Raw genomic sequence first — 12,433 nt, forward strand, 5'->3', positions numbered from 1 at the left:
ATATACTCCAGAATGTTATGAAGAGTGATCAGATGAATTGCATAGTCCTTCTTTGCCATGAAAATTAACTGAATCCCCAAAAAACCTTTCCACTGCATCTCATTGCTGTCATTAAAGGACCTGCTGAGATCATTTCAGTAATCGTCTTGTTAACTCAGGTGACAATATTGACGAGCACAAGGCTGGAGATCATTATGTCAGGCTGATTGGGTTAAAATGGCAGACTTGACATGTTAAAAGGAGGGTGATGCTTGAAATCATTGTTCTTCCATTGTTAACCATGGTGACCTGCAAAGAAATGCGTGCAGCCATCATTGGTTTCACAGGCAAGGATATTGTGGCTACTAAGATTGCACCTCAATCAATAATTTATAGGATCATCAAGAACTTCAAGGAAAGAGGTTCAATTCTTGTTAAGAAGGCTTCAGGGCATCCAAGAAAGTCCAGCAAGTGCCAGGATCGTCTCCTAAAGAGGATTCAGCTGCGGGATCGGAGTGCCACCAGTGCAGAGCTTGCTCAGGAATGGCAGCAGGCAGGTGTGAGCGCATCTGCACGCACAGTGAGACGAAGACTTTTGGAAGATGGCCTGGTGTCAAGAAGGCCAGCAAAGAAGCCACTTCTCTCCAAAAAAAACATCAGGGACAGATTGATCTTCTGCAGAAAGTTTGGTGAATGGACTGCTGAGGACTGGGGCAAAGTCATTTTCTCAGATGAAGCCTCTTTCCGATTGTTTGGGGCATCTGGAAAAGAAGAAAAGGTGAGCGCTACCATCAGTCCTGTGTCATGCCAACAGTAAAGCATCCTGAGACCATTCATGTGTGGGGTTGCTTCTCATCCAAGGGAGTGGGCTCACTCACAATTTTGCCCAAAAACACAGCCATGAATAAACATTGGTACCAAAACACCCTCCAACAGCAACTTCTTCCAACAATACATTTTCCAGCATGATGGAGCACCGTGCCATAAGGCAAAAGTGATAACTAAGTGGCTCGGGGACCAAAACGTTGACATTTTGGGTCCATGGCCTGGAAACTCCCCAGATCTTAATCCCATTGAGAAATTGTGGTCAATCCTCAAGAGGTGGGTGGACAAACAAAAACCCACTAATTCTGACAAACTCCAAAAAGTGATTATGAAAGAATGGGTTGCTATCAGTCAGGAATTGGCCCAGAAGTTGATTGAGAGCATGCCCAGTCGAATTGCAGAGGTCCAACACTGCAAATACTGACTCTTTGCATAAATGTCATGTAATTGTCGATAAAAGCCTTTGAAACGTATGAGGTGTGTGTAATTATATTTCCCTACATCACAGAAACAACTGAAACAAAGATCTAAAAGCAGTTTAGCAGCAAACTTTGTGAAAACTAATATTTGTGTCATTCTCAAAACTTTTAGCCACGACTGTACATCTCTGCAAATGCCACAGCTGGAATAGAAGCATCATGTGGAAGCAGTGTCCAACCATGACACTAAATATTTTTTGGGCAGCAAACATTTGGGCTATTCTCAGGATAAAGGTAAAGGGTTTGTCTGGCCAATATTATTTTTTTAAACCTGTTCAGAATATTGTAAAAAAAAAAAAAAAAGTTTTAATTTTATGCTTCCCAGGTTCCACGTCAGTCTCCCAATCACTGGCTGTGCTGGGTCATCTGAGCAGTAATTTACTGGGTGTCAAAAGGGACCAGGTAGAAGAGACCATCAAGGGACTGAGAGATTGAAACAGGAGGAGCGGGGAATGAATGAGTGAAATATGAGTTTTAATTATTTTTTTATTTACAGCATTCTAAGAACATTTTAAAAAACCTTATTCCTCAAATGAATGCTAATAGGAGCTTCCTAGTATTGCAGGAGTTTTATTCTACTGCAAACCAAAATTAAATTTTAACTCTAATGTCTCTGCCTGTTTCCACATCCTAAAACATGAATTGCACATTTTGGATTTATCCTGCCAAAACTGGGCACCTACCTGTTTAAAAACACCTCATGCTATAGGGCTTCATAAGTGAAACCAATCAGACCATATTTCCTACTAAACACTATCCTCGTGTCTGTCTTATAGCTTTTCATTCAGTTTCCTGCTGCTACCAAACAACCTCGGGCAGATGTATTCTGCTTCCTCCACATTAAATCTGCTGATCACACTGTAGATAATTTCTTTTGTTGAATTTGTTATTCGTGAGATTCATAATTGGTAATTCCCCCAAAGCAAATTACACATTTCCATTACAGTAAATTATATCCCAATGCAATTTCAAAGCTTTAAAAATACAATACTATTTAATTATGCTCTGTGTAAAACTGCTCAATCACCTACTTGTGTTGCCAGCTTTTTTTCCTACTTTTGAAAGTTGCCTTCTGCTGCATCATATGACCTGAATTTTATTCTAATAGGTCGCTGGATTGAAGATCACGGTGTTATCCACAATTTGATGTTTAATCCTGAAACTCTTGCGAAAATGACGTTCAAAAAAACCCAAAATATGTCAGAATGGTGGGATAATGGCGCACTTCCGCTATGGATCACTGCACAGAATCAGGTGACATAAAGCATTATATGCTGGTATTCTAATATTCTGTATTTGGCAAACTGTGTGCATGGCTCAGAAACAATATAAGGTACCATGAACACATAAGAGCATGACTGTCTGTGCCTTCAGTGAGAGGGCTCCTGGGTTCCCCTTGAGGGGGAACTGAAAACAGTGAAAAACAACTTGTTTGGCAGGTAAGAACCCAGAACAACTAGCACTTACCTGCCACAGCAACACACCAGAAACTGCCTGGACCCCTATGCAAACCGGATAGATGATGTCACCAGGCATAGCTGCTCAATGGCTTGTAATTCCTCCTCCGGGGAAACCAGTAGCCCTCTCACCAAAGGCACAGACAGACAGGGGAACGTCTAACATGCAGGACAATACACACCAACGACAGTCCAGACAAGGAACAACAACTAGACATACAACAGACCCTGAACATAACCCACACCAAACATATACAAGGGAAGTTAGGGTAGAATGCATAGAAACGTAGGGAAGACATTGATGTCAATCTAGGTGGTCCTCACACTGGACAGATGGAATATCCAGGAAAGGAGCAAGGCTGGAATATAACTGACCCTGCTCACAGCAACAGGATAAGTAGAGCCATGAGACCACACTCAGATCTACACCTTAACCCCATAAACACCAGACTGGGGAGAGGCCAGAAAACAGGAGGAGCAGTGCACACACATGCAGAAACAACACGTTGCCCCAGGCAACTGCAAGAACAGCAGACGTGTCACGGCAAACTAAATCGGGACCGAGACACAGCCGTGACAGTTATTTTGACGTTGTTGTGTTGTATACACGGTGGACCAGATATAACATGACTATATCTACAGGTCCCCAAGTAAATGTACTGCGGAGCTGCTAATGTATGGGAAGATCTGATTTTAAGGTGTGTTTTGGCATGATGGGGACTTTAATGGGGGACCTGATGGGGGTGTGAGTGCACTGCCAGGACACGTGTCGTTACACATGAGCTACTGTGTGAACTTAACAGAGAATGTAACTAGAGATGAGTGAATTTCTTCAAAAATTGGATTCAACGATTTGCTAAAAAATTTTTGGAAAAATGTGTTTTGATCCAAATATATTTGCAGTGAATTTCGCAAAAAAAACAGCTATTTCCTGGCTGCAGAGAGCCTTTGTAGTGGTGTGGAACACTGTGCCTTGCAGTAAGGGCTCATGCACATGTAAGCGGGCCATATGTCACGGAGTGGCATACATGGTGCGCACGGGAGCGTACAGCATCATAGATTAGTGGAAGGCTGAAAAGTCAGCCTGAATTTGTGGGAGGGGCATATTACCTTTTTAAGCTCCAGCCCCCAGCTCCTCAGGGCGCTTCTGTTCACAGTCTGGATAAGGAGTCGCTTGCTCTGGTACTGCATCCGTGCACGTCGTGAGTTGCATTCATCTGGTACGCTTCGTTTCGTTTTCATACACTGCGTCACGTCTTCAGGAGAGGTAATTCTGTGGAAACAGTGCGCCACAAGGGCTCCATTAGCGATGGTCATATGTCTCTGGCTCCCTGAGTTGGCGTGCGTTCCAGCGTGGAACGCATGCCGATACACATGTCGGCCCAAAAATTGTTGTTCCCTTCTCATCCCCCTTCCTCTCTCTTGTTCTCCCCTGTCTTTTCCTTCCAACTCCCTCCCGAGACAACAGGGGGGGCTGGGTCTGCCCCGTGGGTCCCCCCCCTCCACACGGTCTCCCCCGTCCTTACTTCGGGCTCCGCTGCGGGGCCGTCGTGCGTTCCGGCATGGAGCGCACGCCGGAAATCCACCTCCAGGCCTGATCCGGGTCACGTGGGTGGCGTCCGTTCCGGCCGGGAGTGGCGCGCACGCCGGAGTCCCTCGGCCGGTGTTCTGCCGGATCCCTGTGGCTTGCCGGGGGCCTGTAGCGGGGGTGGCGTGGTGCGCTGCGCGGGCGTACTTCAGCGAGGCATTCCTGCAGCACCGCGCGTGCGCACACATTTCTTGGAGTGACGGTCATCCTGGGTCACATGTACGGCGTGCGTTCCAGGGTGGAGCGCACGCCGGAAGTCCGCCGCCAGCCATGAGCCGGGTCACGTGTCTCGGCGTGCGTTCCAGCTTGGAGCGCACGCCGGCATGCCTCCGTCGGCCCTGGGCTGGGTCACATGTGCGGCGTGCGTTCCAGGGTGGAGCGCACGCCGGAAGTCCGCCGCCAGCCATGAGCCGGGTCACGTGGTCGGCGTGCGTTCCAGGCTGGAGCGCACGCCGGAGTCGCCACTCAGGCCCGGCCGATTTTTGCCATGACGGCTCCGGTGCCTTGGCTCCTACCTGGGCCATTCCTGTCCCCTCTGGGTCCCTCCCCATCTTCTGCTACAGCCGGATTCTGGCCTCACCATTAGGTCTACGGCCCCCAGACCGGCACCCCCGTCGAAGCAGGCACACGCGGCAAGCAGGGGTATCTAGCCCTTGGGCAACGACGGCTCATGCCCACTGCTCAGGGAAATTGTCTCACATGGTTGGTTAGATACTACAGTTTAGCCAACGGGACCAAACCCGTTAGGTTTGGTTGACGCAGACAATACCACTCAGGGCTTAGATATAGCTTCTCAGCACAGGTTTACTCTGTTTAGCTTGCATACACGGACGCAGCAGATCGTTAGAAAGTCCAATTGCCATGAGCTCGACCCACCGGGTTGGACACTCGCAGCTTTGGACCTAACTCCATACGCGGTCATTGCTCACTGATCATTTGCCTGCCGTTACCTGTACCGATTTGTAGGGGCGGCAGGACCGTGCGGTATGTGTATGTGCTTTTATTCATGTGCCGCTGTTTTCCGCTGGATCGCCCAGGCTCATACCTGGGCCTGTCTCCTGGTTCGCCCAGGCTCATACCTGGCCCTGTCTCCTGGTTCGCCCAGGTTCATACCTGCCTCTGTCTCCTGGTTCGCCCAGGCTCATACCTGCCTCTGTCTCCTGGTTCGCCCAGGCTCATACCTGCCTCTGTCTCCTGGTTCGCCCAGGCTCATACCTGCCTCTGTCTCCTGGTTCGCCCAGGCTCATACCTGCCTCTGTCGCCTGGTTCGCCCAGGCTCATACCTGCCTCTGTCTCCTGGTTCGCCCAGGCTCATACCTGCCTCTGTCTCCTGGTTCGCCCAGGCTCATACCTGCCTCTGTCTCCTGGTTCGCCCAGGCTCATACCTGCCTCTGTCTCCTGGTTCGCCCAGGCTCATACCTGCCTCTGTCTCCTGGTTCGCCCAGGCTCATACCTGCCTCTGTCGCCTGGTTCGCCCAGGCTCATACCTGCCTCTGTCGCCTGGTTCGCCCAGGCTCATACCTGCCTCTGTCTCCTAGTTCGCCCAGGCTCATACCTGCCTCTGTCTCCTGGTTCGCCCAGGCTCATACCTGCCTCTGTCTCCTGGTTCGCCCAGGCTCATACCTGCCTCTGTCTCCTGGTTCGCCCAGGCTCATACCTGCCTCTGTCTCCTGGTTTGCCCAGGCTCATACCTGCCGGATTTGCCCAGGCTCATACCTGCCTCTGTCTCCTGGTTTGCCCAGGCTCATACCTGCCTCTGTCTCCTGGTTCGCCCAGGCTCATACCTGCCTCTGTCTCCTGGTTTGCCCAGGCTCATACCTGCCTCTGTCTCCTGGTTCGCCCAGGCTCATACCTGCCTCTGTCTCCTGGTTCATCCAGGCTAATACCTGCCTCTGTCTCCTGGTTCGCTGTCATGGTCTTACCTTCTTGCTGTCTCCTTCGTTTGACATGTGCTGGCGGCCATCTTGGTTTCTTGTAGCCTTCCACCCTGCGGCTCCTCCTTCCCTCTGGGAGGAGCTGGATGCCTAGCTCATATATATAGGAGGTCTGTGGCTTCAGTTCCTTGCTTGGTCCTCCTGTGTTCACATGCTTCTTAGACTGCTGCTGCTTCTGGTTCCTGATCCTGGTTTCGTCTGACTACCCTGCTGGTTCCTGATCCTGGCTTCGTCTGACTACCCTTCTGGTTCCTGATCCCTGGCCTCTCAAAGACTCTGCTTCGGTTTCACCATTCGTTTGGACTTTTGCTTTACAGCTTTATTTTCAATAAAGCCTTCTTATTTTCACTTATCTCTTGTTGTACGTCTGGTTCATGGTTCCGTGACATTAGGACCAAGCCATGAGTTCTGACGGTACAGGGCCATCCTCGCTACCCATGCTGGTTGCCAGACTTGATCAGCAGGATCACCTGTTGGGTCGGTTCGCTGTGGCGTTGCAAACCCTGCTTGAACGCACGGCTCATTTCGCTCCCGTTGCCGATGGGTCGGTTGTCGCTCCTACTGCCGCTCCGGTTGTTGCACCAGAGTCTACCCCGACACCTGTTGTTGCGCCTGCGGTGATTCGGGGTATGACCGGTTCTGCCCCTCTTCCACAGCGCTTTGGGGGAGAGCCAACTCAGTGCCGAGGTTTCCTTAACCAGGTGGGCATTTATTTCGAGTTGCTGCCACATGCCTTTCCTACTGAGAGATCAAAGGTGGACTTCTTGATCTCGCTGCTCTCGGACAAGGCCTTGGCCTGGGCCAGCCCTTTATGGGAGAACAACAATCCGGTGTTTGCCGAGTTTTCCGGTTTTGTTGCTTCTCTTCGGAAGGTATTCGATGTGCCGGCTCGTGCTGCCTCTGCTGCGAAGCTCCTTATGTCCATCAGACAGGGTCCACGATCCGTAGCTGAATACGCCATTGAGTTTCGTACCCTGGCAGCAGAGGTGGGCTGGAATAATGAGGCTCTGGTCGCTGCTTCTGGTTCCTGATCCTGGTTTCGTCTGACTACCCTGCTGGTTCCTGATCCTGGCTTCGTCCGACTACCCTGCTGGTTCCTGATCCTGGCTTCGTCTGACTACCCTTCTGGTTCCTGATCCCTGGCCTCTCAAAGACTCTGCTTCGGTTTCACCATTCGTTTGGACTTTTGCTTTACAGCTTTATTTTCAATAAAGCCTTCTTATTTTCACTTATCTCTTGTTGTACGTCTGGTTCATGGTTCCGTGACATTCGCCCAGGCTCATACCTGCCTCTGTCTCCTGGTTCGCCCAGGCACGCACCTACCTCTGCCTCCTGGATCGCCCAGGCACGCACCTACCTCTGCCTCCTGGATCGCCCAGGCACGCACCTACATCTGCCTCCTGGATCGCCCAGGCACGCACCTACCTCTGCCTCCTGGATCGCCCAGGCACGCACCTACCTCTGCCTCCTGGATCGCCCAGGCACGCACCTACCTCTGCCTCCTGGATCGCCCAGGCACGCACCTACCTCTGCCTCCTGGATCGCCCAGGCACGCACCTACCTCTGCCTCCTGGATCGCCCAGGCACGCACCTACCTCTGCCTCCTGGATCGCCCAGGCACGCACCTACCTCTGCCTCCTGGATCGCCCAGGCACGCACCTTCTTCTGCCTCCTGGATCGCCCAGGCACGCACCTTCTTCTGCCTCCTGGATTGCCCAGGCACGCACCTTCTTCTGTCTCCTGGTTCGCCAGGCTCACACCTACTTCTGTCTCCTGGATCACCCAGGCTCACACCTACTTCTGTCTCCTGGATCACCCAGGCTCACACCTACTTCTGTCTCCTGGATCTCCCAGGCTCACACCTACTTCTGTCTCCTGGATCGCCCAGGCTCATACCCACCTCTATCTCCTGGTTCACCCAGTCCCGTCACCCTCCTCAGTTATGTTATCTTTTTCCTTCCGAACCTTATGATTTGCCCTCTCAGGAACGTGTCCTGATCGGTCATTTATGCGACATTTGGATCAAGGTCAGGTGACCCAACACATCGATACAGGTAGTAACCTCTAAGCCAGGTACGTTGCCCGAACCGACTCAAGCCTTCTCGTAAGCACCAGTCGTACTACGTTCCGATCTCATATCCCTCCTTGCTCTCGCCAGGAACCTGGTTCAGCACTCCCTCTCCCCCAATACCATCAGGAACTACCAAGCCGGTGTCAGGGTTTACAAAGGTTTCGCCAGGTCCGATCCGCAGGTGGCTTGGACGATGTCTCCTACACCGTGGCGGTTATAGCCCACTGTCACCGCAATCTCAGGCTGTCATTCAACTCCATCAAGCTGTACCTAGCGGGGAGACAGAACTGCGCAATGCTTCATAACCCGAATGGAGGTTCCATTTTTTCAGCGCAGGCAGTAAAAGCTGCCCTTAGGGGGATCCAGAAGTGCGGGGACGTCCCTCCCGCCCATAGGCAGCCTGTCTCCGGCGAGATGTTTAGGCGACTCTCGTCCGCGCTGGATGGATTTCCTTTTTGGCCACTCTCCTAGTTTGATTATTTAGGCAGCCATGTATCTCGGGTTTTACGGGTTCCTCAGGCCAGGTGAGTTCACCAGCACCTCCCCTAAACGTTAGGGGTCGCAGGTGCGACAGTTGTCCTGGGCCCATGTCCATTTCGTCCTCTGGCTCCCTTCCACGAAGGCCAATCAGCATGGACCTCCCTCGGAGACCTGGCCTCAGGTCTCGGTTATAACCCGCTGGCCATCACAGGACACTCGCTCCGAACCAGAGCCGCGTCCTCAGCATCAAAAACGGGGCCCGGCGCACGTGATTAAATGCATGGGTAGGTGGCGCTCTTCTTGCTTCACGAGATACACCCCGAACCCGCATGTTGAGATTTCCCAGGCATTTTGTATTCTTGCTCTCTGGGTGGTGTTAAAGGCTTTTGGTCACTACTCTGCTCTCCTCGTTTATTTTTGCCCACTACTAGGCTTACCCTCGCTCCTGGCTTCCGGCACAACACAGCCAGCTAGGTCAGGGGAAGCGCTTCACCCTCTCATCACAGTTAAGCCTCTCCCATAAGTGGAAGGCTGAAAAGTCAGCCTGAATTTGTGGGAGGGGCATATTACCTTTTTAAGCTCCAGCCCCCAGCTCCTCAGCTCCTTCTGTTCACACCCACCCACCCCCCTGTTCTCAAACACTCCCTTTTAGGGTATGCCCACTACTAGGCTTACCCTCGCTCCTGGCTTCCGGCACAACACAGCCAGCTAGGTCAGGGGAAGCGCTTCACCCTCTCATCACAGTTAAGCCTCTCCCATAAATATGATGTTGTGTGCATCGGGCCGCCCACGAGACTACAGTATTGTCCTGCAGTCATATGATATTATGAGTGCAGGACAATAGTCCCGCGGGAAGCCCGATGCACACAGCATCACAGTAACCTATGATGCTGTGCACTCCAGTGCTCACGATGTATGCCGCTCTGGGACATAAGGTCCGCTTGGAAGGCATACGGTCGTGTGCATAAGCCCTAACACACATAGGGAGTCTGCTTTGGTAGCGAAATAATACTGTGAGTCAGTATGACATGCAGATGACAGGTGTCGCTCTTAGAATCACTGCACACTTCCCTTATTTGGGTAGTCACAGGGCCAAAACTGACCAAATAACTCAAGTATGAACTCAGCCTTAGGCTACTTTCACACTTGCGTTAGGAGCGGATCCGTCTGGTGTCTGCACAGACGGATCCGCTCCTATAATGCAAACGCTTGCATCCGTTCAGAACGGATCCGTTTGCATAACCATGAACAAAAAAAAAAAAAATTAGCAATGGAGGACGGATCCGTTTGAAAATTAAGCCATACTGTGTCATCTTCAAACGGATCCGTCCCCATTGACTTACATTGTAAGTCTGGACGGATCCGTTTGCCTCCGCACGGCCAGGCGGACACCCGAACGCTGCAAGCTGCGTTCAGGTGTCCGCCTGCTGAGCGGAGCGGAGGCTGAACGGAGCCAGACTGATGCATTCTGAGCGGATCCGCATCCACTCAGAATGCATTAGGGCTGGACGGATCCGTTCGGGGCCGCTTGTGAGAGCCTTCAAACGGAGCTCACAAGCGGAGCCCCGAACGCTAGTGTGAAAGTAGCCTTACAGGTCGATGTTAGCACCAAGAAGAAGCGCACTCCTTTTACACCGTTGTAAGGTGATTCCACATAGATGTCTACAGAACCTGTTCTATTAAACGTTTATACAAGTAGAGCCCCCTGACAGAGTGGAGAGGGTGTCAGCAGTGAGTTTGTGTTGACGTCACATTAATTTGCCCTTCCTCTTATCCATCAGAACAATAACCCCCAAAAAATGGATCCTGTCTGTTGAGCATCCGCCTTCACTCGGTCAGCATTTGGTCAGTAATCTATCAGTATTACTAATGACAAAAAAAACAGGAGTGGATCCAAAACAGAGATATCACGTGTATGGAATATTTGCATGTCTTCTGTGTATTGTACCCACTCCTGGTTTTGGCTACCAAATCATAAGCCAATTCTGATGGGACCAAACAGGCCTTACAGCTGCTACACAGAGAGACTCCGTTGTGCATCTCATATTTCCTCCCTTCTGACAGATCAGAAGAGGGGTCAAATAAATGATGATGTCAGCCAAGCCAAAAAGGCTAAATAATGGCCGAGTCATGAAGTGGGGAGGGTGGGAACAGCAAGAGAAATGTGGAGATGGCAGCAGTAGGATACCATAGAGTGGCAAGGTGACATAGTGTGGAGATGGCAGCAGCATGAGGAGGCCACAGAGTGGCAAGGTCACTAGTGATGGACGAATATCTGCCGGGACCGTGCGCGAACGCGATCAAATGTTCACGAACCGCAAGTTCGCGGCAATTCCCATTCATTTTAATGGCAGGCGAACCTGAAAAACCTTCAGCTCATATTTGCAGCCAAGAAATAATTAGTAGAAGTGCATAAATAGTCCCACAACATGGACAGTGACATACCAGAAGTATTATTCGAATTTGCGATCTCCATTCATTATTTTTTTAAATGCGAAATATCAGCAATATAATTTTCACGTACTCGCATGCGCACACCAGTTATAATTATTTTTTCCAATACCGTTTGGCACTGTGTGTAGCAGAGGGAACGCAGCAAAACAGCAAACAAATGCTGCAAACAAATACTGCTGTACCCAAATGCACTATATAGAAAGTATATTATTGGTATACACCCCACTTCTATCAGCTTTTTTGAGGGGCGACTAGTATATCACACTAGTTATAATTATTTTTTCCAATACCGTTTGTCACTGTGTATAGCAGAGGGAACGCAGCAAAACCACAAACAAATGCTGCTGTACCCAAATGCACTATATAGAAAGTATATTATTGGTACACACCCCACTTCTATCAGTTTTTTCTAATTGCGTTTGTCACTGTGTAGCTGCAGTATCGCTGCAGAACCGCTCACCACTGCTGCACAATACAAATCCACTATAATATGCTTTCTATGTTTGAAAGTATATTATAAGTGTATTACACCCCTCTGTACTGCACACCTATCAATACTACACCTATACCAGTCCTTAAACTGACTTTTGTAGACCTATTTGATAGCGTTTTTGTCACTAACAGCCTGTCCCTGCTCCACACAGCAACCTTTCCCTACACTGACAAAAGACTGAATGTAAAATGGCGTCCAGATCGGGTCTATTTAAAAGGTAGGGGGTATGTCCATGTGCTGAAACTTTTCAATTGGCTGTCCTGTAACACCTGATGGATGTGTCATGGGTCAAAGTTCTTCACAATGTAAAAGAATATGGCGGGCGCGAATATCGTCATATGTTCAGCGAATCGCGAACAAGCAAAGTTCGCCGCGAACCGACCGCCGGGCGAACCACAAGGCCATCACTACCATCAAGGTATTCAAAACTGATTTTACAAACTTTTTTAACCCTTTGTTGGCAAGAATTAAAGGAAAATGTAGATGAAATTTAAGAATCACTTTTTTGGTAGATTTTCCATTTTAATCCATTTTTTTTCTGGTAACAAAGCAAGGGTTAAAAGCCAAATAAAACTCAATATTTATAACCCTGATTCTGTAGTTTACAGAAACACCCCACATGTGGTCGTAAACCGCTGTAAAGGCACATGGCAGGGCACAGAATAAAAGGAGC

The 12,433-nt window shown here is 50.0% G+C and overlaps 1 protein-coding gene across 1 annotated transcript in view; it reads left to right on the top strand.

Moving 5' to 3' along the window:
* The window catches only part of ENPP7 (ectonucleotide pyrophosphatase/phosphodiesterase 7), a 77,902-nt gene that overhangs the window by 10,779 nt on the left and 54,690 nt on the right, over positions 1-12,433 (top strand). The window contains exon 3 of the mRNA XM_040441457.1: positions 2,392-2,537. Coding sequence (XP_040297391.1) covers positions 2,392-2,537 — 146 coding nt within the window. The remainder of the gene's footprint in view (positions 1-2,391; positions 2,538-12,433) is intronic.

Source organism: Bufo bufo, chromosome 7 (genome assembly GCF_905171765.1).
Source record: "Bufo bufo chromosome 7, aBufBuf1.1, whole genome shotgun sequence".
Classification (NCBI taxonomy): Eukaryota; Metazoa; Chordata; class Amphibia; order Anura; family Bufonidae; genus Bufo; species Bufo bufo.